This window comes from Anoplopoma fimbria, chromosome 19, assembly GCF_027596085.1.
Source record: "Anoplopoma fimbria isolate UVic2021 breed Golden Eagle Sablefish chromosome 19, Afim_UVic_2022, whole genome shotgun sequence".
Lineage (NCBI taxonomy): Eukaryota > Metazoa > Chordata > Actinopteri > Perciformes > Anoplopomatidae > Anoplopoma > Anoplopoma fimbria.
The window spans coordinates 19,022,416-19,049,738 of record NC_072467.1 but is presented as its reverse complement, the minus strand read 5'-3'; the positions used below and the strand labels follow the sequence as shown (position 1 = coordinate 19,049,738).

Sequence of the window (27,323 nt, the reverse complement as noted above, 5' to 3'; positions counted from 1 at the left end):
ATTGACATGGATCAACTCTGAGAGACTGAGAGAGTGGCAGCTATATACCGACGCTGTAATGAAAAGCGATAAAGGATCTGGTAAGCTCTAGTTCCTCCAGTCCCCAGGCCAGAGATAGCTGCTAGTGTGAGCAGAGAGACGGGGCGACACTGCCTCACTCAGACATCGGTCCAACTGATTACAGGAAAAAAGATGACCAACAGAAGTGGGTCAGCCGTGAGAGTGACAGAACGAGATACTGTGAGAGACAGAGAGGGAAAGAAAGCGAGAGCCACAGGAAATTGATGTAAATGTGAGGGTATAAATTCAGAAAGTTATCTGTGTTGGAATTTAGAGGGAGGGAGATTTGTTGGGCAAAAAGTGTTTGTTTACACTTAAAAGACTCTGTAATCATGCAGGGTTGTTTTTACTGTGACGTGAGTGTTACCTTTAGGTTTAATGTACATTTGGTGATGGCAAACAGCATTTTCTCAGGCTGTTTTTTTTGTTTTGTTTTGTTTTTTACCAGATGAGCTCTCTGGCAATAAGAGCAAAAACACTCATCATGTGCTGTTGGTTGTCAAATATAATTATCATCAGACTGCAGGAAAGCAAACAGCAGATGACTAAACAAACATTGTTTTAGCACATATTCCTGTTCTTTTCTACAGTTTCAGTCATGTGAAGTAGAAGTGAAACTACATGAAGCAACCTAATCCGTACTACAGTCTACCTCTCAGTGACCTATAGGATTGTTAGGTTTGCTGTTCACTTACTCTGTTATATGCATAATCGCTAAACCGAGTGAAATGGTAGCGCAAAAGATCAGCGATTGATAAACATTTACATAAGTCAGAAGTTCCATACAGACACGAAACACCCCCACCAGACACAACAACAAACAAATCACACGTCACGCTGAATGCTTGATCCTCGAAGAAATGCATTGGCTACAGCTTCAAAACTCCTGCTCGACTGCTGTCTCATCAGCAAGACTAATCCAAGCTAACGTGTGTACACAGAGAAGCTGTGGTGAACTGACCAAGGACATGATTGTCATATTAATTTAGTTTCATAATGGCATTTGAGAGATTTGGCTTTCTCTGTATGTCATCAGGCTTCAAAACAGTGCAGGGAGAATAGCTGACTTATGACTGGATTTGTGCCTTATACGCACTTGAGTGGCCACTTTTTTACCTTTTGGCTATTTTTAGTGCACGGTGCAGATAAACCTGCGAGTACTGCTAATAAATAAAATAAGAGTGCGGGGCCAAAGTGCATCCCAAACTCTGTCTCTCTACACTCTGGTAGAACACCCTGTTAATCCACATTTGAAATGGGGGCAATCAATGGCAGTCTAGAACAACGGCTGTGCGTGTGCAGGGGGACGACACGGCTGACAAATTGAGGACGGCTTTCAGTGCTGGGCAGTCAACTGAATCACTGACTCAATGGGAGTGTGCCACCCCCATGTATCTTTGCTCTTGTCGTCTGCCCTCGTACTCCTCATTGGAAGTGTAATTCCGAGACAGGCTAGACAGTATTACAATTTCCCAATCTTATACTTATACTACAATAAAACAGATTTGTCACAGGGAGAGGCCACAATCGAATCACTTTTAAAAAAAGGGAGTGTCTCCTCTGAAGTCCCCCACTGCTGTTTTTTGTGGGTGCAGCTGCATTACTCAACAGCCACTTCTGTCGGGGTTTAAATTGTGTTACTTCACAGCTCAGCACGCCTACAACCCGGCAGCCAGGGGCCAGCATCCCTATGTATAACTGCATAGGGATGATAATGTTTCATAAAAACAAGCTCCGTGAAAATCTGTTGTAAATTCCTGGGCTGCAGCCTCCTCCTGGGGTCCAGCCCCTCTGACCGACAGCTGCATGTGTCAGGTGTAGAGTTATAAGGGGTCACATGGGGTCAACTTCCTTACAAACACATATATTATAGGGAAGGGTGGGGAGGGTGTGGGGGGGTTACTTGAAAAGACTGTAGAGAGTGACAGAGAGTGAATGGGGTGAATGGCTCCACCTTGCTGACTGAGCTGCAAAAACACTACACAGAACTGCAAAACAGATTAAACAGAAACAGTCTCTGCAGTAGCATGAATCACATGCACGGAGCAATTTCCATAGACAAATGGAGTTAGCATGCAGACAGTAGGGAGAAACGCTCCCGATTCTACAGTAAACACCTCGAGGTGAAATGCACCCAGTCATCCTCCTACTCTTGGCAAAGGCAAGGCTTTTTTATCTTCCGAGTGAAACATGTACTTAAATGCCACTTACCTGGATTGGTGATGCAACAAACACACAAAGTGGGAGTGAGAAGAAAAACGGAAACACAAATTGTGCCGTTGGTAAGAGTGCACAACATTGTCTAGGTCAAAGCACTGTAAACTCCTCCCTCACACACACACACACACACACACACACACACACACACACACACACACACACAGATTCATGAATCCCTCGGCCACTCTCTGTAACAGAAGTAATCTATATATTTTAATGGAGCAAATCTTCGATCTATAATTACAATGTCCACAGAGACGCTAGATGTTATGGCCGAGATCCAACACTGCCCCCCGATGGCTACAAGCATTAGTTACACAAACTATCTACAGAAGGATACGAATACGAATAAGTAACAGAACTGCTTAATCATTGCTTCAATACAACTTAGGGAGAAATGGTTTCAGTTTACTAAAGGTGTGAAATTGCAAAAGAAAATTATATAAAATCCTCTGATATGAAAACAGTTTACAGTTTACCAGTTCCAGCTTCTGAGACTTAAATAAAAATCAATGCAATCTGGTATGAAATACCATATTTGGAATGAACTCTACTCTCCATGAATCAAAGTGAAAAATGCAAAACACACCTCTTTCCTTCCAGTGTCATGCAAGAATTTAAAAAGTGGGTTCACAACAGGGACCATGTGATAATACATTGACGCCCTCTGCTGGGTAAGATGAGTAATTACACTTGGTTAGCAAACTCACTGATGGCGCTCGGGCTGACATCTGCTCTTAATCTCAATGCTTTATTCTCACTTTCAGCAGCACAGTCAGCTTCGCCTGCAGCTGGAAAAGGATGCAAAGAAAAGCCCTTTTCTGGGAGATGAGCATGCAGGCGTAAACAATTAACCCCACATAACAGGAGGCCTGGGATGATCTCAGTAAATCTATGCATATTCATCAAAGAAATCACAGAGAGGGAGATTTGTGAGCCCAGCTGCTGAGCGTTAAGACTCGTCTATGTTTAGGAGAGAAGGCTTACAGATAGAGGGACACAGATCCAAAGCAGACATACGTATACCTTTTCTGTCACATGCAAATATCCGTTACCAGCATCTTTACTTTCAGCCATGAGAGGGCCCACACTAATCCGGACATTAAATAAATAAATGTTTCATGGCTTATTTTGAGCAAATATACAAATTACAGTCCAACAGGACATGCCATATGCAGATAGAGATCCTTTATGAATTAAGCTATTAAGTAAGTATGACAGTATCATACATACAATCCAAACATGCCGCTTTATCTTGAGAATTGAGGCCAAATGCAAAGCTAATCAAAAAAGTAACGGTTCTTAAGATGCCATTGTTGCATCAGACAACAGCACACACTTCAAACATCATGCAGTACTTTGGGGTTTCTGGCACGAACCTGAGATAAGGTTTCATTTTCATATTTTACACAATCATACTTTCATGCATATTTAAGTTAACTCCCACAGACACACAAAAAAAAAAATAGACAAATGTTTAAAACTCAATCAGACAATGTCAGAAACTAAACCTTGATCAAAGAATACGTTCAATTTTTTAAAATATATTCAATCAAATGAGGAAACCTCAAAATAATTCAGATCAAAGTGCCTTTCATCTCGCTGCTGAACACATAGATGTGCAACCCGTTCAGCTAATGGCTGTGCTGGAGGGAAATAAAGCAGCATCAGGGCTCAACACCAACTTTTAAAAGTTATCTTTTTTACCAGGCTGACAAGCGGACATCAGCTTTTGTTGCTTGTCATTTTCAGTCACCTCATATTTTGAGTAATTAACATACTATGCAGAGTTACTCGACAGCTTAATAATGAAAATGTAACATCAAATATTTTAAGCTTTATTACAGTAACGGAACAAAATTCAGTGTGGTTAATATTATATCGGATATATGACAGATGTTTTAATCTTACGGTTTTTTTGTTAACATGACCACCCTCGAGTCCTGGTTTACAAAATACCAGTAGTGCAGATGATGTCATGTTCTTCAGAGAACCCTAAAAATGAATCCATCAAGACACCGGTTGCTAATTCATCCCTTTTCAAATGTTGTTTTTCTGGTTCTTTGTGCTGAATCCCATCACAGATCCATTGGCCCTTCAGCATTGAAGTCTTGGATTGTGGGTTTCCTTCAGTGACACCAACATCAGCTTGTTCATCATCTTCTACTTTCAGAGAAGACCTCTAATCTGTCGTGATGCTGCTCAGACAGCTCAATCCCTTCTCGCAAAACAGCCGAAGAGACGTACAACTCATCACGTAGCATCAAATTGCCGGCAATATATATTTAAAATGTATTTATTTTAGGTTGCACATTTTAAAGTTTGCTGTCCGTTTTTTCTAGGTTTTTCTGGTTGCAAATTAAAGCCAATTCCAACATGTGGCCTCTCCCCTGAGTCACATGTCTCCTCCTCGGCCTCCTTTCAGTCATCTGTTCCCTGGTAACCCCTAAAGCAAATCTGAACTCCACATGCCTGAATCACCTTCAATTGCTCAATACAGTGTGGATCAGCTGCTCATCTTCAGTGAACAGCAGGGTCACTGAACGCATCACCCTGTCATGAAAAGTGACGCAACCTACGTTTAAAATAAATCGAGATGTCTGAACTGCCTCTGTGCTGTCTCTTTCTGTTTACCCAAATGATCCACACAGTCAGACATAACAAGCACGTGACTGCATCCTCTGAACAGAACCTGCAGTATATGACACCCTCTATGCTTGGGCCCGTCGATTCAGATGAGGAAAAAAAAAAAAACTCACCTTTTGTCAGAAAAAAACTCAGGAAGAGCAACATAAGAGGGATCCCTCCCTCAGAAAAGACATGCGATAGATGCTGTTTGTACAGAATAGACCAACAAGTCACAACCTTTCTTATTATAGCATAAAGCTCACAGACATCTGCTTGATTTATAAAATAATGGGACACACCACCTTGTTCCGAGAGAAGAACGGTCATGGATTTCAAGGTGTTTGATCGTATTCTATCTGCATCCCACACAGCTGGAACACCACAACATATCAGTGGGAGGTAACAGTCATGTAACAAACTATGTGTAAACAACAGAGAGACTCTGAAACACTGGTGTTGTTCTCCAGGCCTCAGCTGTGCCGTGATATATTGTACATCGATATCACAAATTAAGAGAGAGGACATGCTGCCAAGCTGCCGGTGTGCAGCCTCCAGGGTTTCCCGGCCAATCTCAAAGGAACAGTGTGCAGCACTTAAGAGGGATCTATTGGCAGAAATGGAAATATCCTGTCATTAATTATGTTCTTTAATGTACAATTGCCTGATAATAAGAAATCATCATGATTTCGTTCCCTAAAATGAGCGGTTTATATCTAGATACAGAGCAGGTTCTTTTCAAATAGTCCGCCGGGTTCCACTGTTTCTACAGTAGCCCAGAACGGACAAACCAGATACTTGCTGTAGATTGGGCCATTTCAGTTCTCACAAAAGTCACAGTATGGGAGAATAACCTCACTGCTTGATGCCACCAAATCCTACACACTGCACCTTGAACGCAGCTCTTTTTATGGCCATTTGTCTCTTGTCTTTCACAACTAAGAAGAACATTCCAGTGAAGAAAAGTATGTAAGTGTATCATCAGGTAGCCTCGCCTAGACTTGCTTGCTATGTTTTTATTCACAGAGGGAGGTGAAGAGCTGTGGTGTACCACATTAAAACTCAAATAAGCACAATCAACCATGTCCTGAGGTATAAACTTAACATCAACACAAAATACTTGAATTAATCATTTTCTAAATCTCAACAGTTAGAGTCCTCCTCTCTCGCCTCACACACAGCACCTCCTGCCAGATACCAAAGGGAGCTGTGCCTTTTCCGTAGACAGAGCACACGTAAACAGGATTAGTAGACTTCCATGACTCACGGATAGTCAGAATCATCTCCTGGGTAGACTCTTGAAGGGTAAAGGCAGCATTGGGCTGAGAGTGAGATGGAAAGGGAGACACATTCTGCTGACAGAACATTAACTTGTTCCCAACACACACTGATTTGTATAAACTAGACTAATTATAAAATGAAGTGGTATTTGAGATCCACTCAAAGGGGCAGAGGAATTCAGTTATGTTCGTAGAGAAGCCCTTAGACACAAGACAAGTGTTTTACAAGCAAGTACCAAACCTACAAGGCAGCTTGAAACACTTGTGTTCTTAATGAAATAAATCAGAATGCTTTAAAACAAAACCAGCCCTCCTAACTCAGTTACAGTAAAAAGACATGTCATACCTTGTTAGGTCCCATTTGAAGAAAAGAAGAAAATCTCTAGCGGCAAAGAGAATTGAATTTTGCAAATCCTAGGTATCACAAAAGCTTGCAAACATCCTTTTTTAAAACCTTCACTGTACCCGTGCAAAACAATAACGTACCTAACGCAAACTAGAGGGAACGAACAAGTGATCCACAGAAACACGTCGGTATATCCACAATAAAATGAAACGTCCGTCTGTCAACATAGCACAGTGATAACGGTTGCGTTATTATGATGTTTGAACACCTTGAGCAATGCTGTATGATTCAACATCTCTGAGCAAACTGCAGCATTGATATGGGTGGTGACTGTTAAAGATAACATGAAAAAAAACACACAGGAAGTGACAGAGCTGAACTATTGGGATTAAGAGGGACATTACTAATACTGCTTGTCCTGGTCCTCTCCAGAGAAACCCTGTGCAGCATCAACATTGACTAATTTGTGAGAAAAAAAAAGGTCTCTTGTTGATTTATCATAAGACCTCATGTCTGTTCGACTGTTGCCCCACATGCTCTATCCCTTGTTAGTCCTGCGTAAATCAACAAAACACTGCTCCTTTTTCAGTAGCCGCACTAATATTTTGTTACTGGTGATGTCAAACCAGGTCACACAGAGTCAGAGTATTCATTCAGGGGGGAAATAAGCCTCTGTACACCTTTAGACTCTTAATGTTGTGTCTGGAGGAAAGCAATATGTGTGTTATTAAGGTTTATAATGTACAGCCATGGAGTTTTATATTGATGCCAAAAAATAAAGCACTTTTAGCAAGAAAAGTGAGGCTTAACAACACATGTTAATGCCCAAAACCATGCAGCATAACCCGCAGGTTTATGTTGTCAGTTTGTGCGCAGTGTATAATGAGAGGTGGAAGTGTATAAATGAAAAGCTGGTCTAGTTTACGCACACCTCTCTCATCTTTCCCTGAGGAAAGCTGTCATCATGAGTCTACTAGTAGCTCATTACGAGGAGAGCTCTGTTGACATTGCTGGAACATAACTAACAACCTCCTGGCGCAACATGGCTGCAGGGCTTTACCTGAAGACCGCTTCATGCTGCAAGAGGAAGAGTATGACACATGAGTGCTTGAGTTACAAAGCGGTCATTGTTGTGCTTTTGAGTCTTGCACAATCTGAAATATAAACAGCGTAGACCGCATCAAAGTGAAGTTTGACTGAGCAGGTTTCAGTTGTGGTCATGATGAGGACAATAAGAAACACGAACACCAAGGTACACAGTGTCTGTTTTTGAATGACAGATCTTGCCTAACATGGCTCCAGGCCTGGACTCTCCACAGTTAAAATGATGTCCACGAAAGAAACTTCAATTAGGAACATTATCAAGTTGTTTCAGTATCAGTAGTCATCCAACATCGATCCATATTCCACAAGCAAACTTGTTTTAAATCGCTGACAACTGATTTTCAGCTTTTACGCATCTTGTTTTTTTTTGTACACAGGCTTTGGCTTTCAAACTAAGAATGTAGAACTGTCAGAAACTGAACTGATAATTGAAAAGGACTTTTACTGAACACCTATAATGTATTGCTCCAGTGTGGGACTAATTTGAGTCCTTCCTTTCTCTTATCAAGTTAAATAGCCACACCTACATACCACCATTACATCAAGCCTAACGTTTGCCAATAAAGTTAGTAGTAAAAAATCTATCTGAATTCTCTATTATATAAAGATTTAGCTGGGGACTTAAAGATGCGCAACCAATCTGCCATACATTACAACAAGTCCTGTCAGGCACTTTGCTTGCTAGGTTTCTAAAAAGAAATAATTAAACATGTTTTTGAGAACACTGACATTTTGACTATTGGAAGGATAAAGCCAATTTTAAGTGTGGCAGTGAGCCAGCGTGAGCTGTGCTTTGCTTTTTGGCAAAGAGCAAATTTCTTGTGTACACATTACACTGTCACACTGAATGACTAATGAGCCTCCCTCCTCCATAAATAAACAATGAAAACAAATAGGCAGAGAGGCAAATCTAACAGCTCGGAGAAGATCTTACAGTCTACTTACGCCTCGTTCCAAATCACCACACAGCACCGTCTTATAGATTTGGGGAAGGTTTCAGATTCTTTAGACAAACAGATGCAGCAGCGACATAAGTCTGTAGAATCAAGGACCAGGGCCTGCATTCATCAAGCGTTTCAATATGACACATTTAATCATGCACATCAAGACTGACGAGGACTAAAAATACTCAAAAAGACTTCAGAGTTATTTATGAAGCTTCTTAGTAGAAGTTTTCTTTGAGAGAATGACATCACCATTCAAAAGATTGGCCGTCTGTTAGATAATTTGATACAGAAAAAAATCACTTGAGGGTGTACGATAACCTATCAAAGCACAAGCAAAAAGTGCAACATAATCTTTTTTTTTTGCCATATCTGATCAAAATGATGGGCTGCACGGTGGTGTAGTGGTTAGCACTGTCGCCTCACAGCAAGAGGGGCCCGGGTTCAATTCCCGGGCCAGACAACCTTCTGTGTGGAGTTTGCATGTTCTCCCCGTGTCAGCGTGGGTTCTCTCCGGGTTCTCCGGCTTCCTCCCACAGTCCAAAGACATGCAGCTTAGGTTAATTGATGACTCTGAAATTGCCCGTAGGTGTGGATGTGAGTGTGAGTGGTTGTCTGTCTATATATGTCAGCCCTGTGACAGACTGGCGACCTGTCCAGGGTGAACCCTGCCTTCGCCCATTGACAGCTGGGATCGGCTCCAGCACCCCCGCAACCCTTAACTGGATAAGCGGTTACGGAAGATGGATGGATGGATGATCAAAATGATCTGATACTCAACATTTATAAAAGGGTCCCAACCAAAATAATATGGACAGAAGTGTTCAAACAGAGACACAGACACTACAAATGTATTTCACAATATACGGTATATTGAATAGCACAACTAGAGCTGTAACTGACAGTTGTGTTCACAATCAATTCATCTGATTATTAATGTAACTATTTAATCTAATAAACATTAGAAAACTGTGAAAAATCTGAATATGCTAGAGCCCAAGGTGATGTCATCCAATGTCTTGTTTTGTCAGTACAAAACCTACAAATATAAAATATTCTATGAGGTAAGACGGCGGCGGCGTCATCAGCCCTACAGAACGGACTAATGACAGACTTGTGTTGACCAAATGTATGGACCCACAATCTAGTAAACTTTGTTTAATGACTGTTCATTTAAAGTACATGTGCTGTCTGTGTGGGAGAGACAGAGTTAGACCTGCAGTGTTGTAACTAAGCTTGAAAAATAAAACTTCTAAAAACTTCCACAAAATGTGTCTGTTTGAGTTCATGGAGGAAGATTTTAGAGGAAGTTCTTAAGAATCAAGCACGACGAGTATCAAGAGTAGTGTAATCTATTATCTGTACCCAAGCAACCAATGTACTTCCTGTTTACACCGGCATACGCATGCCCAGTGTACGTGAATAGTCACGTGATATTCGTTTTCAGGGGAGCAAGTCTGGACGCACATCATTTCCAAAACGATGCTGAAACGCACGTGTGGACGGAGATCTTAAAATGAAAACGGGTGAAAACGGGTTAATGTGGACGTGGCCTCAGACAAGCAGCAAACTATCACAATCAGGAATCTGGAACCATCAAGAGTAAACAATGATTTGATTATCAAAATAGTTCACTTTCTGACAATTAAGACATTACATTGCATTGCTTTGTATGTGATGCGACATCGTGATTCTCATGTTGGTGCAATTCATATCATGGCTCATCTCTCTATCACTGCTGACATTTATACCGGTTATTTTTCCCACCCCTTCTCTCCATAGCGCCCACCCACACACTCAATCAGGAGCAGCGTCAGTCCAGTGGCAGGCAGTAATAAAGCTGTCACACAGTGTGGAGGTCTTGAAACGCTCTCTGCTAAATCTCGCTACCGTACACAAGAAGCACGGGAGCAGAGACGTGGCGATCACAACATCGCAGTCAGAGTCGGGGGTGTATTTATCTGAACCACCAGCAGAGGTCTTACAGTGAGAAACAGTGGGCTCCCCCTCATCCAGAGAGGAGGAGGAGGAGGAGGAGGAGGAGGAGGCATTCCGGCACACATTAGTTTGTGAATAGCAGCACAGAGGTGGGAAGGCTGCATTTGTCCTTGAGCAAGTAGTGCTGATATTCAAAGCAGACTCTCTGACTTCCAGAGACATTCGTCCCCTTCTGCTGCGGAGACACATTGCAGAGGGCTGACAGCTGATTAGACTGATGGATCACTATGTGGTCCAACCATTACCAGCGTTATGAAGCCGCTGTCAGCTCACTCCGCTCACTCTCAGACTCTCACACACCCTCTGACTGAAAGTGAGAGCAAGCTGCTGCACAGAGCTGATATGCAGTATACAAAAGGGGACAGATTGATTCCCCTGCATCTACTCTTCAAAGGACTACCTACAGAGTTTTTAACGACTAAGGCAGAGTGATGTTTTCATGATTAGGTTCCAATGTTGTTTGTATCCTGAGGTCTGCCACTATTGGCATCAGGACGCGTGTGGAACACATTTCTGCAGACTGCGAGGCGCAGTAACAGGTGGTGGTGGTAAATTATGAAGGATTCAAAATAATGAAAGCAAAGATTTTCAATTATTTAAGGAAATAAAAGGTAGATACGAAATGAATATAACATTTTTTTTTCTAAAAGTTTAAAAAGTGCTTCATCAAATCCAACTCAACCTAATCAAATGTATTCTGACAAGGAGGAGGAGATGGAAAAACTGATCCCTAAAATGCTGCTTCTTCTATAAAAAAAGAAAACCTAAGCTACCAAGCATTCAGACGAACATCCGAAGCCAGTTATTGGGGTAACGTACTCAGCAGTGCTATTCTCTTCAGCTATCTGTGAATCACCTGACCTCAAACAGATGACTAGAACTCCGGGGAAGCAGAAGATATGCACCGATCTCCAAGGCACCAATTTAGATCAAGGGATGCACGTTTAGCTGTTTGTTTTTTACAGGGTTATGTGTTTGCTGGACAAACAGCTTGTGTTCATTTGTAATGGGGGGGGGGACAACTATTTCTGTATGTTTTCTGTGACTCTGACCACACACCGTGTCACATTCTTCCTCTGGTAACTCCAGTGATGCCATTAAGCTTGTGAGAAACACACATGTACAATATCAATCACAGCAGGTATCCATTATTCAATGAGACACGGAGATCAAATATTTGTTCAGGCAGGGACGGCCAGATCCGGGGACAGAGCGTGGGAGAGGACTCCGACAGCAGAAGAGTCACAACCCAACAGTGGAGCAATAAATGCAGTGTATTATCCAATCACTGCCACCGCCTGTGCAACCCTCCATGACTCCAGGAAGACGGCCAAATCCCCGGCAAAGTAATACATACACAGATGTTGTCAGGACGTATTGTCAAAATGACTTTTAAATATCTATAATTGGCCTCATTGTAGTAATAGACCTCAGGGATCTTGGTGCTATTTCAAGCAGTCGTGACGACCTGGCTACTATTTATATCCGTCAAGTGGCCCATCTAGCAGCAGAATTTACAGCGCACTCAAGTCACGATGGGCCTCGCACTAAACCAAATTCACACAGACGTGCAAGAGGCCCGATGAGTGGCTGTAAAAAGCAGTTTCACTTAAGCTTGATGTTTGTTGGGAATAACTATGGAAGTCCTTCACACAGATTTGATATTACATAAGGGCTCTTTAGATGAATGGCTTCTGCAAGTGCCAGCACAGAGGGGGAAAAGGAGCATACCAGTGCTTCTAATCATTCAGAGAAGTCATTTGACCAGTATAGATAATGGTACGACATATGTGGCAGCCGGCCATTTATTCTACATTATAAACACTCACTATTGAATGGTTCTTGTGGGCAAGAAAACATCAAAGGCTCACACCTAGGGAGTCAAAAAGCATTTGTGCTGACAATGAGCTCGAGAGAAGAGAACTGTGAGAGGATTAAAAAAACTTTCGAAAAGGAAAGTCTTAGAAAGAAACAATATCCCGCTGATGGCATACAATATGTCTGGCCTGAAAGACAGGTGCCGTGGAGAGAGAATTGTGGGACTTCTGAGGGGAACGGTGCAGCTGACACTGTTGCCAGGAGAGAGAAGGGAGGGAAAAAGCAAAAGCCACAGGACCAGGAGAGTACAATATTAATCCCTCCACTGCTGCTGCTAAATTGAAATCTTGGCAGCAACCAGTGCATCAGTACAGCACTACACACTTTATTCAATCTTCTGGAAGAGGGTAGAAAAGAAAATACGCTGCAATATATAAGGAAAACCCTTTTTATGGAGGTGTGATCACTGTGAAAGCAGAGGCTTGGAGTAGAGTAAGGAGAGTTGTGTGACGAGTGCCTGTTTGGATGTGGATAAAGACGAATCCAGAAGCTGAATTTGTAACAATTTGTTTCAGGAAACAGTACGCTGTTCAAAAAGCCCTCTGTGGACAGTTTAACACGATGCTCCAAAAGCTCACAGCTGTAGAGCTTTTGAGCAGAGTGACGGCTTCCAAAAGCTCCCTAATCATCACAGACCATCTGGAAAACAACTGGGCCGTGCACTGTCCACTAGACCGGGCCAGGCCGACAAGAGAAACAGAGGCAGGAGGATGAAACAGATAGAGTGAGCACTGAGTAGGTGTATGCCGTAACATTTTAAGAGTCTAAGAGATATCCAATCGCCTAGATCACAGAGCACATCATGCAACCAAAGTAAAGGAATTTCACGAGCAAATGCAGGTTTCTTTCCACCTGCACATGCACTGATCTGCCCTTGTTTTGCCTCTCCAGTATCTCACCATGAGCACCGTAGTGGTTGCTAGTTTTAACTTGAAGCAATGTTGAGTTCCTCAGCCAAACAGGCCCTTTAGAAGCAGTCAGTCGGGCTAGATGGCGATTCAGATCATTTGACATCAGAGGAGAGCAGAGAACCGCCAGGATACTGAAGACTCACAGCGGCTTAAGATCATATATGAGGCAAAAAAAACTTTCTCACTTTTGCCTCTCCAAACTTCATATCCCTCTCTACTTTTTAACTCTATGGATAAAATATAGAGATAAAGTGGACTGGATGGAACAGAATGCAGAACGAGACTTAAGCAGCTGGCAAAGTAAAGCAGCTCCATAGGAAGTATTAAATAGTGAGAAGTCAATCTGATTCATTCTCAAAGAATTGTAACAAGGCTGGTATACCAACTTCTCGGCTGTAGATCTAATAATGTGTGGAATAACAGCAGACCGACAGCATGACCCCGGTGAAGGCAGCTGTCCCCAGATTCACCCTGGCACAACATCAGCAAAGGACGGCTCATTGCTACGGGGATTACTCAAGTTCAACAGCTCTATCAGCATTAAATCAAAGACACCAAGAGGCTTTAGGACCAAAGAATGACAGTAGGCTGCATGCTCCCCTTACTGAACCCAAAAGGTACGCTGACATTCAATCAATGTTATCAGTTAGGGGTAACAATCATATTCTTTAGTACTGGGCTTTAATAATAGCGTCAGAGGCTGGTGCACACTGTGACAGCACCCAAAAAATAAGACTAATAGCAACAGGGACCACTGCAGATAAAAGAGTCTCTTCATCCTGGTAAAAGCAGCCTTGCCTTTAGTTTTCCGTCATGAAAAAAAAATAAAAAAATCCTTCCCATAGGATAAAAAAAAGAGGAACAAGCAAACACAATCTATAAACAATTTATAAAACAGCAAATGCGTCACAAAACCTTCGGATAGAAAGCCAAGAGTGCTACGAACAGCAGCCGAGCATATCTTGGTCTGATGTGGATTTTAACTGAGAAACTGTCTTAATCAGCACCTGGGGCGGACACTGACATCAGAGGCTCTCACACACATATGTTCTCACACACAAACACAGCATCCATACACAAAAACACATACACGCTTTTTGTTCCAGTGCTAGCCAGATGGCGGGGACCCCACAGAGAGCAGTCTGAGCAGCTCAAAGCCGGCCTGGTTGACTGTCTGTCTCCCCGTCAGCACCCGGCCTCAGAACTAGAGAGTTACGGAGCTAGAGACGGGGGATGATGTACAGCAGATCCAGGTCCACTGGTTTACCTCTTAAATCACGTTAGACACACACACACACACACACACACACACACACACACACACACACACACACACACACACACATATAAGTGAGCTGCATGAGTGCCGAGCACTGACAGAGTTAGTGAGTCAGCAGCCACAGCCATCAGAGCCTCCCCCTGCCAAGGGGGTGAGTAAACACTCTCAGAGCTTTGCAGTTTGAATAAAGCGTTGTCCCTGGTGTGCCATTTGTTAATGTTAGCCATGTGTATTGGGAACCAACACTTCTTTTCAAACATACCGTTGCAAATGGGCTTCATGATTATGAGGATCATCAGGATTCTTTTATTGAAAACTGACGACACATTATTCATCAGACTTCTTACATTAAATCTGTATAGTAATAATAACAACGTATCAGATAGAGAGTCCATTACTCTCATTAGATAACACCTCAGAGTGAAATGTTTCCCTTATACTTTGATATTTTTCCTAAAAGGTGACTTTTAAAGTTTGTTTATAGAAGTTTACATGTTGTCTTGTTTGTGTGGATTTTCTATGGGCGCTCACATTTCCTCCAACAGGCAGGACGCCCAGGCAACTAATTGCCACATAGGTGTGAACGAGGCCGTCTGTCTTTGTTCTGGCAGAGTGGTGAGCAGTCCAGTGGGCGACACACCTCTCACCTATCGTCTGCTGGGATAGGCTGGAGTTCTGGCAAAACAAATGAAATAAAATTGGCTCTTCTTGTTGCCTTTATCATAAATCTCTCGAAATACCTCGAGGTGCTACCAGCCGGGAAAGACGCGCTGAGAAAAGGCAGAGCGCGACACATCTACTGTATGTGTGAAAGTGGACGGCTTTGCTGCTGATTAAATTAAAAGAAAATGCAAAAAAAAGAAGAACATTTGTGAGCGTTGCCCCAGCAACCCTGCACCGGATAAGGTTAATTAGGTTTGAATAGGTTTGCGGTTGGTTTCAGCAGTGGGAGTTGACGAGTAACATCGTATAAAAATTAAATATTGTAACTTCCTCAAGGTTACTACATTGTAGCTTGTAAAAATGTTGTACTTCTGCTTTATTAGACAATAACAAATATACAGTATATAGTATACAGTATAGTCAGTTTCTGCTTGTCCAAAAATGTCCATGTAGCTATATGACCTTTATGCTTAAGCTGAACCATTCCATAAAATGAAAATATTATGGTTATAGTTTTTTTTTTTAATGCATTTAGTATCTTTCATAAAATTGTAAATACATTTTCTGTGATTTTTTTTTACATGAGACATCAAATGCACAACATATTATAAAAATGGAGCCACTGTTGGACCTGGTGGAGGATCATAGAGAATAAACCGTGCACCCTTATTTGCAACGGGGGGTTAATGTTTAACAGTTGATTAGGTCTATTAGGTCTATGTGTCCCAGAATGCAACGTATCACCTGTCAGATTGACCCCTTATTAGAAAGTGTAGTAACATTAGACTGAAGGTTAACCGTCTATTGCCAATGCTCTTCACTTCGGCTGTGATCATGTTTTGGAAGCAGAGAACACTTAATCACAGCGTGACTGAAAATCAACCCTTGTGATTGGTCACAGCTTTCTTTTGACCTCGGAGCATTTCAATTCCACTTGATCCGAGTTTAATTAGCCTATTAGCCAAATTATGATAACCTATCAAAGGGTTAAGTATACAGCCATTATCTTTCATTTATTCCAAATCCAAACACCTAGTCACCTCTCTCACACATCTCTACTGTGACTGGATTTCCAGGGTGACATAATCAGGTCTGATAGAAGGCTTTGCACACAGATAGAAGCTTGGATTATTCCCTGGAGAGAAGGTAGAGCCAATACTGTGTGTCTGACAGTTACGGAGGGTTCTGGGACAGATACTGAAGGACTCCCATCGTGTTTGCCCTGAAGGATCAAGACCTAAACTCTAAAACCGCACTCCGGGTAAATGTACAGATTAAGCCACCTCAAACCCGCACTGACAGAAATAAGAATCAATGTGAGCTCCTTCCTCAGATTGGCCCTTAGCATTGGGGAATTTTACTCACTTTAGCTGATGTCACTCATGAAAATGAAAACAAATCCCCTATGCTTGAAGTCTAATCCATTCTTCAGATGTCTGATAAGATGCCTCATTTCACTGATGCCCTGAAGTGTCAGTCTCTGAAGTGTCGGGCGATGCAGGGATGAAATTTAGAGAGAGAAGCGGCAAAGCAAGAACAGAAAATACTGGTACGGACAAATGGCATGAAAAGTGAGCCTTTTTTGGACTATTTAAATGCTAGTAGAAAACTATAGAATTAGTATACTGAAACTGTTGTGTATTTTTCATCAGATTTATAACCAGCAAGCTTATTCCGCTAAATTATTCTTTAAAGTGGCCACGATCAAAACAATGTTTTGCTAACAATGTATCAAATGACAATGTGTGATGTGAAAGGGCTCACTTGTAGTGACAAATCAACAGAGAATTATCATCTGACTCCGCAGGTCTAAAGGAGCGTTTCAGCATCTTTCAATTGTATTGTTTTGATTCCCTCTCACCCCTCTCAAAGCATCGTTTTCAGCAGGCGCAGGCAACTGTTCTCATATTTAGAGAGAAATCAACTGAAAGCAACCTATCCAGCGCCAAACAACAGAAAGATAAAGGTAGCCAATCTTTGGAGAACATAGTGGATCATTTAGCAACTGAAGAGTCAGATATTTCCCTCAAGAGTTGGTAAGAGAGAAAACAGAGCTAAAAGAAGATTGACTTTGGGACTAAAACAGTTGCCTGGTGCCAAGAAACACATCTTCAAATGAGTGCTAAAGTTGCTCAGTATATGCTGGATGTTTAAACGGGTAATTATTTGCTAACAAGTTTGCTGATTTTTGTGGAAACTTTATGACAGCAGCATCATGTCATCTTTGTCTGGGTTCAAAGGTTTGTGTCTTGTAACATGGACTAATATTAGTCACAGGAAATATAAGGCTTCTTAGTCATTTTTACCACATCAGGCATTACGACAAACAGAGGCTCTAATAGGTTATCAATAAAAAAATAAGTTTGATTGTGACAACTGAATATTGATCCATATGAGAGCAACCCGATACTCCTACTTTTAACTGCGCAGTCAGCCGATGTGTGGGCCTTCAAAGGACAAACTGAGCCAACAGCAAACCAGAGATCCACAAGAGAGATTTTGCTCATAATTTGCCAAATTTCAATTGACATGCTTTTCCTCTGTTCTGAGTGATGAATTATGCAGCTGTGGAAGTGAACGGCTTCATGAAAGTGGTGGTTGCAGAGCAGACGAGTACAATATTTATGTTTTAAGTTGCACTTTATACTGATGAGCACTCGGAAGCGGCAAATTGCCCTCAAAGGACGCAGGGAAAATGTTGCCAAATGAAACATTAATAACTTTGCACTGATAAATCAGACTTTTGCTCCGTAGCATTGTGAGGGTCAGCCGTTTGGGCCTGCTACTGTAATTATAACTCGCTCATTAGCCTTCAAAACAAGATGTCAGCTATCTGATTGTGTAACCTTCAGTAATAAGCCCTGACTTCAGAAGTTCCTCTCCTTTTTCAGACAGAATAAATGAGACAAGAATATCAAACAATGAGGAGGAACAGCCAGGAGATCTGCACCTGTCTTTGCATAAACATAATTGCTAAGCCTAATTACTAAATCTATTACAATTGTTAGCTCCTGCATCCATGAGGCAACAATTATAATAGATTTAGTCATTAGGGTAATCACTCTTCGACCAAAATATTAGGGCTTTTGCACCCATCAAACTGACTTCACCCCATTTACCCTCACCCTCCTGAAAGGTTGGCACGGGTCAACAATCCTCATTAGCAGACAGTGACAGACAAACATTTTGACACAAAACGATGGTTCAATTACTCAAATCATGCCCCCCCATCTTGTTCAAAATGAAGCTTAACTTCAAATGTGGTATTATGTGCAAGATGGAAAAAACAAATCTGCCAGATGGCACAGTCTCATCAAAATGCAGTTAACGTCACAAAGCAAAACAAACTGAACAGATACTGCACTCTGTGTGGCTGTAAAAATCACTACAGTACCCCAGAGAGGGTTACAGGGAAAAAGTCATGGAAATAAAACGTCCAATAGCTTGAGTCTCCATATAGAACGCTGCACAGAGCCTATGCAGACGCAGCCAGTTAGTTGATTTATCAGCTACTAGGAGGCAGGCCTACACGCTGCAGCATGCCAGCCCCTCAAAGGTGAAGATAAAACATCTCAATACACTGCTGACTGGCAGTTAGTTTAGGAAGCAATTTGGTTATAATACAATTTGAGTACGCCTTTATAATGCCAAAACCATGATTGCATTTTATATTGATTAATTGTGCAGTCCTAGCTAAGCTGCAGATGGTTGCACAGAAGTGTAGTTCATTAAGGGATTCTGTTAGTCTCCGAGCTCTTAACTATCGACACAAGGTGCAAAATAACCTGACAGGTTAATGTGAAGGAGAAAGTGTCCGTCACTTTTGTTTCGGCTCTGGGAGGCCCAAAGCAGCTCAACGGCTGGGTGGAGTTCAGCGTTCTCTGATTTATCGCCAAATTCAGCAGTTTAGACCAGGGCCAAAAGCCACTGGCTTAAGAAGTGAAATGTATTAGGACTAATGGGTGGGTGCTATTGACCCGTTACTCTCTGCTCAATGAGCCACAGAAGATGGGAAGGTACAATGATTTAGTGTGTGGGTGTGCAGTATGATGTAATCGACATGTACGCTTCCAGACAAAAAAGAAACAAGCACATTTTTAAAGAAAAATCATGTCTGAAATATACAGGCTAATAGTTTTCAGATTTACACCTCCTCATTATCTCACTCTCTGTTAGTTTGACAGCAAGTTTGACACATAGCTCCCCAAACTAAAAAGCCGTGTTGGCATTGGGCCACCTGCAAACAAGCCAGCCACTCAAAAGAGGCTGCTCCGTCTGAGGCGAGCAGTGAGCCGTGACTGATTCAATTAACATCTGCGCTGACCTTCACTCCAAACTCACAGCACCAAAAAAAAAAAAAAAAAAAAAAGAATCACATCTCGTGATGGGCCATGCGTCTAGTCAACACTATCACACCAACAACCTGCACCTTCCAATCCTCCCTCGCACATCCCGCCCGAGGACAGCCTACGTCAGCACAATCTGCTCCTTGATGCTCACACACTGTGTAACCCGATGGTAGCAGCCAAGACACACAGCCAGCATGTGAATGGGCCAGATCCTTTGGTTCAAAACAGACCCGAGTCATGGAAGTGAATCAATGATCCAGTCTCTTTCTCAGAAAACTGAAAACAGGAGGACAGTGTTGTGGTTTTTTTGTATAAATTGTTTGCTTAAAAAACAACAACCAAAACTAAACTTGCTATACTTAACAATACTAAACTGATGATGAAGTTATAATGATAACTTACTGTATATATAAGGCTTATCCAGCTGTCATCAGGCTAATGGCTTTGGAGAGTTTGCAGAGGCTTTTATTGGCAGCCTCCCATAAAGACTCAAAATGTCCCAAGAACGGGCCAAGGTAGTTATCACATAAACTTGTCAACAAATCTCTATGTCAAAACAATGAGAAGCAATGAAATGAACAGGCATGGTTTCACATAGCCTGATTCCTCATCCTAAGTACATCTAAGATACATATTCATCACTAAAGACCGACTGAGCCGATCTTGTGTCTTGATTTGACCATACTTTATTTATCAGTGCTAGCAAACAATGACACAAAACAGCGATGACCACACAGCAAGAATTCTAAAAGCTCTTATCAAAGATGCTCAATACAGAAATCAGAGCATATTTGGTGCTTACATGCGGCTCTATACACCAAGAAGGTTGAGATAGCAGCTAGCAGCTAACGGTGCTCACAGCACGAACAGACAACAGTGGTGACGGAGCTAAAAGTGTTGACTGGAGAGGTGGGGGTAACCGGAGGGCGGTCGGTAAGTTTCTGCAACAATGTCATCGGTTGGGACGGCGCTAACAAAGGGTAACTGCCGTAGGAGTGCAGGGCGGCGGCCATTAGTTAGCCAAAGGGGCACATGCAGCCGGCCAGGCTTTGTCAACAAAGCACAGAGAAGCTCAGATAACAACACACACAGAGGGAGAGGGACTTCATTCACTACTCAGGTACGCATTACTCCACTATATCTCTATATGCTATATTAAGCTGTGAACTTCGAATTTAGCACCCTTAAGTAGAGCAACAAAGAAGAAACTCATTGGCCAGTCAAAGTAAACAGCCTGGGAGAATGTGTCTTCCTCAAACAATCCAAAACAAGCAAGGCTGAGGAGGCCTCGGTCACATGTAGTACCAATATCTGCATTCCACCCACAAAAACCTGCATCAGTAATAATCTACCTCCAGGCAGTAGAGTATGTTGTATGTCTAGTATTTTCTAGGGACCCAATTGAAAAGGAAAATGTTATATTCAGGCGATGTGAAGTTCATTTACACTTCAAAGTTGGGGCTAACAGTTTAGCGAGTTAGATTCTTTCAAGCAGAGTTAAAAAATAAATGACAGGCACAGGTTAGTGACATGCACCACTAATGAGTGACAGAGGGGAAGTAAAAATAGAGGTAGTTTGCGGTACTGATGCACTTTTCACTGTATTCACTTCATTTTCAACCAAAATGGGGCTAACTATTACAGTTTCAAAAAGTGTCCAATTCTTTGTGTTTTCTTACTTGCTTAACAACAAATAAATACAGGTTCAGTTAAAGCAGCTGAACGTGCTGTTGTTTGCACTGTGTTTATTCTCACTGGGACTTGTAATTACAGGTGACTAGAAGATTCAAACGGTTTAACTGCTTCTTTGCAGACACACAAATAAAACTGTGGCTCCTCCTGACGGAGCAGTGGTGCATCAGCTATGACTTGGTTGCTGTAAATGATCCCATGTAGTTTGTCAGATAATCAGTAAGCTTCTTATTGCTTTAAGATGACCGAGGCAGATACTGAATGTATGTATCACACAATGTTACATTTGATTAATTCACTGTCATGAGCTCAGCCAATTCTGAATAAATAGACAACATTATCTTTCATGGGGAAATATAATGTTTAAAACAAATTTAAATGATCCCAACTGTCCATATATCCTGTTAATCAGTACAGTCTACACTCTCTTATTCCTCAGTTAAACATGTGTACGTCAGGTTTATCTTTCCCATACAATGCAGTGACCTCTATAGACAGCTGAGTCATTTGTAGAAGAAACAGTGCTGAGTTTTGACTAAAATAAAGGACACAACTGTTTAATTCAAATGGAACTTCTGTCTAAAATGTAGCTAACACATTAAACTAATGGGTTTTTTTTCACTTGCAATATGCAGCCTGCACGCTTTGTAGGGGACAAAGTGATTAGTTTGTAACTTGTTTTGCAGAGGGCATATCTATGTCTTTGGACGGTGCCAGAGTCAAAGTTATCAACTAATGAAAGGCGTCCGTTTTGCACTGAGGAGCTGTGATAAAATACTGGAATATAAAATGACTGCCTGGCAACCTGCCACATGAAGCTCCTCAAATTCACGAGGAAGTCAAAGACACAGAGAGGATTCAGTGAAGATAATGTGGCATAATATCCTAAATGAGTTGCCTTTATATTGCAAGGCTTCAATCACGCAGAAACATTCTTGTATTTTGAAAGGAAAATTCATCAGCAACATATCTTTAACTGCTTTGTGGAGGAGGACATATACAATAACAAAATGCTTCAAGTCATATACGTGGATTTACAACATTCTGAGGAAAAGATGATGAATCAGTGCGGACTGAATGACAGCGCCTGTGATCTCTTTTGATCAGTCGCATGCATCAGGCAACCATGGAGGAGGGAGAGGAAAACATGTGATGTACCGTGGTTCAGAGAGTTTGTAGCAGAGCCAACTAATGTAATTCATGTAAATCCTGGTCATCAGACATAGAGAGGTACCAACTGAACAAATCAAAGTGCTATAGTATTAATAATAAAACATTCCGGGTTATAGAGTACTTTTCATGGTAGTAAAAGGCACATTACATAAGTTTAAATACGTAACATATATAACACAACATAACGACATGGAGGATAAATCCCATTTCCTCCTGCCTAAATAGCACCAAGAAATATTAGCACTGTGGATATATTGTGTGAAAATCAATGGAGGGAGACTTTAAATAAGTCTTGTGAAATCCCTGTAATACCGTAGGTTGGCATGTACCTCAGAACCGTTTTTCCAGCATCTACTTAAAACAAGTGTCATTTTTTTAATCTGAGCACGCCATATAAACAAAAACAAAGAGGGTGACGGTTTTTGACAGATTAATAACCGTCTGAAGACGAGAACACATTATACTTTGGCTCAACTCTCCCAAGTAGGCTCAGCTCCGAGCAGGGTAAGTCTGAATAAATAAAAACAGCTCGCAGGAAGACAGCCACCACACTTTGCCCGTGTCTGTCTCGTATTTGCACAATGTTCCTGTGTAATCATTAACGTTTGCGATAGGCTTCTGCAGTACAGAAATGGGGAGTAAAGGTTTCCAAAAGTACAGCCGTGCAATCTTTGCTTCAAATACACAGCATGGTTTAGGGAGTATTCCAGCACTTGAACGAGTGTTTCCATTCGTCTGAAGTGATAAAGCCAGAGATAAATAAATGCATCCTGTTTTTTAATGACCACATGCTGCAATCAATGTTTGCCGGTTTCTGGGGTTATGATGGGTGTGTGTCAGGAGGAGGCAGGTTGTTAGACTCACTTGATGAAACATCGTGCACCCTCAAAAGTATATCCTTCTTCCCATCCAGTGGGTAGGTCTGTGAAAGAGGAAAGAGGGAAGAGGGGAGAGGGGGGGGGGAGGGGACGGACGGACATGTCAACACAAACTGGTTGAACAAACAGATGTTGTGTGTATTAAACTAACTAGAGCTATGCACTCCCAGCTGTCGATTCACACGCTGATACGCAGAGCTGCAGCTTTGATTGGCTGATTACATTTTTAGTTGATGTTGAAATTTGATTTATTGTTGTCATTTTTCAAGTAAGAATGCCAAACATTTGCTGTTTCCGACATCTCAAATGTGAGGATATACAGTTTATATATATATATATATATATATATATATATATATATATATATATATATATATATATATATATGTATCAATGAAATATGTCTGGGTCTTGGACTGCCAGTCGGACAAATCGATTATCAAAATAATTGCTGATCATTTTTCTTTCAATCGACTAATCGATTAATCAGCTAATTGATTGATCTCTAATGACTTTGGGCTATGGGGGGGATTCTGATGTGCTTTTCTCACCATGTTTGACATTAACCCTATAGACTAAAATGATCAATCAATCGAGGAGCAAAGCCTTGTTTGCAGCCCCACTGAGATGCAGCAGCCACTCAATTACATTAGTGGGTAAAACCTCTGCAGAGACTCCCTCAGAGGAGGCTGTCACACGGTAACGTCACCAGTCTCGTACGTTACCAGGAGCTCAGTTGTTTTGTAGAGGAAGGTAATGTTCTGTGCATTTAAAGCCAACACTACTGGCTCCTGTTTCTACACATAATACCTGTCAAACTGGCTCTGCCTCACACAAGGTGCTCGATTAATCGCGAGGAAGAAGTGGTGCACGAACAGGGCAGAGCAGAGGTGGTGCACGAGAGCGGGCTCACTTTACACGGAACCAGTGTCACACACACACACACACACACACACACACACACACACACACGCAGCATGGATGTCACGGTGTCTCCACAGACACTTGATCAGTGACACCTCACCTGGAGTCTTCCGGTGCCCGGTTATGACCGCCTCGCCACTCACGGGATGCAGCCAGGTTGTACTCTTGGCTTCCTCGCTGTATAGAGAGAGAGAGAGAGAGAGAGAGAGAGAGAGAGAGAGAGAGACGGGTTCGTTAATAACACGGCGACTTTGTTCTCACACGCGGGAAATACTCGCGGGAATAGTTACTTAATGAAGAAGACGCGTCCATCCCGAGTAACCCCGTAACTCCAGGAAGAAGGGAGACAAGAAATCCACTCGGGTTGTAGATCCGCCGCCATGTCTGGCAATGCTGTATGACAACCGCGCGGCTCCGCTAGCGCAGGCAGCGCGTACACGGAAACCTTGGCAACGGCGGGTGTCTGTGAGAGGCGGGAGGGAGAACGAGGGGCGGGGCGGACAGGTACGGTCAATTAATGAGTCAGAGGGGGGTAATTGACCGACATGTTTCATTATGTATACAGTACCAGTCAAAAGTCTGGACACACCTTCTCATTCAATGTTTTTCTTTATTTTCTTTATTGTTATTAAAAAAAAATGTCTGCATTGTAGATTAATATTGAAGACATCTAAACTATGAAGGAACACATATGGAATTATGTGGTAAACAAACAAATGCTCAACAAACCAGAATATGTTTTATATTTTAGATTCTTCAAAGTAGTTGAATGAGAAGGTGTGTCCAAACTTTTGACTGGTACTGTATATATATATATTTATATATATATATATATATATATATTTATATATTTATTTATATATATATATATATAAATATTTATTTATATATATATGTATAAATATATATATTTTTATTTATTTATATATACATACAGTACCAGTCAAAAGTTTGGACACACCTTCTCATTCAATGGTTTTTCTTTCTTTCTTTCTTTCTTTCTTTCTTTCTTTCTTTATTTTTTACATTGTAGATTAATATTGAAGACATCCAAACTATGAAGGAACACATATGGAATTATGTGGTAAACAAACAAATGCTCAACAAACCAGAATATATTTTATATTTTAGATTCATCAAAGTAGTTGAATGAGAAGGTGTGTCCAAACTTTTGACTGGTACTGTACACAAGTACATATTTGAGATACTTGCTTTTAATTAGTTTTAAGTATTTCCACAAAAATCTGCTTTTAAAAGGGAAATATTGATCTTTTTTTTTTTTAAATACTGTACATTTGACAGACAGATAAGTTATATTGCTGCAAGAATTCCATTCAAATATGTTTCCCTCTGCTGTTTGATTGTGGCTCTGTTATTGTTACCCTTTTGTGTGGTTGTGGATGCACATTGTTCTAAACAAAGACACCTCTCACCGGTGTGAACAAACATGGGGGCAGGGCCGGAATAACCTGCAGGGTTGTAGCAGCCTTCCCAGGGCAAAATTGATCTGCTGGGCCCCTCTAGGGGTTTAGCCTTTTTCACACCAGACATTTTGACTTGCTATAGTAGTAAAAGCCTAGATGTTATACGTATAACATTAATGATGGTTCCTTCATTCTAGTGTCCCCGTACCACTGTGGAAGAAGCTACATAATTCAGCTTTTATTAATTTTATTGTTTACACCTGTGTCATGATGATTATCATCAATTTATCAAATCATCATGAATTTATTTAGGGAGTTCATTAGATGCCTACCAACTGATTAATCCAGCCATGGAAACATGGGAAGTACTGGTGACTACTGGGACTAAGATGCTGAACATATAACAGTAACCTCGCTGATTCATGTCAGGCCGATGATTTCTGTTGTATTTCTTCCCTCATATCTCTCTCCCCAAGTTCCCCTCCTTACTGTCTACTAACAAATAAAGTTGAATGCCAAAAAAAACAAAAAACATATGTAGTCACGAAACAGAAATAATGAAGGTCTTAATTTTAGCACAGGATCCCTCTTAAAGATGTTGACACGAGGTCAGGAGCCACCTTGAGGCATCTTGTCAGATGGTTTTGCTTAAGTGACAAACACTCCAAAACAATTCATTAGCTCAAACCAGATGACAGTAAGCCGGCAGCTTTTGTGGCGTCTTGGGGCAGTCACCTGCTTTGCCTGGTTGTTTATCCGGACTTCATGGTGGCACAGGCACTGGCATGCAGTCACAAACTTAATCTTTCAACTCTACCTTTAGGTTCATGGTCTCCGCCTTCTGTCATTGTGCTGTGAAAAAGCAGCATCAGCCTTTCAGACCATACAAAGCCAAGTCATACAACACCACTGTGCCTGGCCTGTGAGTTGTTTGTTGCGTTGCATTGTGATCTGGACACATGGTAAACCACAGCTATTGAAGCAGTAGGTGGTGATGAAGGGAAGTAAACGTATCCGCCAACTGCCAGGTCATCCACTTTAGGGAATAACTCTGAAGGGAGGGGGTGCAGTTAGTCACTGATGCTGCTCCTAGTCAGGTGTCAACAACACTGAGCCCTTTGTTTTATACTTACCTGGAGCAGAACAGCACAGCTTTCTAGTTATATGGCATACAAAAGAACCTCTTGTTTTTTCCTCCAGGTGGTAAGATCCACGTGAAGGAAGGAAAATAATATTCAACGAAGCAGAGCCTCGTGGGCTCTTTTGTTTAACCCTGCATCAATTTGAGACAGTGCAGAGGCTTTGTCGCCTAACATTTTTATAAAATCTGTAGATATATTTTAATCTAAAATTCTGACTTCTCTGAACAGTTAAAGTATCTTTTTAAGGGAATAGACACAATGCCTTACTTACCTAAGCCCCAGCAGTTCTATCACTATTTAATTCATTTTAGAATATCGTCGAATAAAGTCCATTAGGGTGGAAATGATTGGATTTGAGTCGGATATCTTCCTGTATGCGCTGGTACACCCGTGAGATTTGAAAGCAAGGTAGTGTCTGAGAGCAGGTCCCTGC

At 41.6% G+C, this 27,323-nt stretch overlaps 1 protein-coding gene across 4 annotated transcripts in view; it reads right to left on the bottom strand.

Annotated features, from left to right (window-relative positions):
- The window catches only part of LOC129108678 (pleckstrin homology domain-containing family A member 5-like), a 77,157-nt gene extending 52,411 nt beyond the window's left edge, over nt 1–24,746 (bottom strand). For 3 of the 4 annotated variants that reach the window (XM_054620561.1, XM_054620563.1, XM_054620562.1), the window contains exons 1-3: nt 24,615–24,728; nt 24,425–24,501; nt 23,387–23,444 (exon numbers count right to left, since the gene is read on the bottom strand). In XM_054620561.1, coding sequence (XP_054476536.1) covers nt 23,387–23,444; nt 24,425–24,501; nt 24,615–24,706 — 227 coding nt within the window. In that variant the 5' untranslated portion in view covers nt 24,707–24,728. Of the gene's footprint in view, nt 1–15,084; nt 15,321–23,386; nt 23,445–24,424; nt 24,502–24,614 lie in introns of those variants that run through there. The other variant, XM_054620566.1, reaches the window with a different exon arrangement.
- Nucleotides 24,747–27,323: the final 2,577 nt, after the last annotated feature.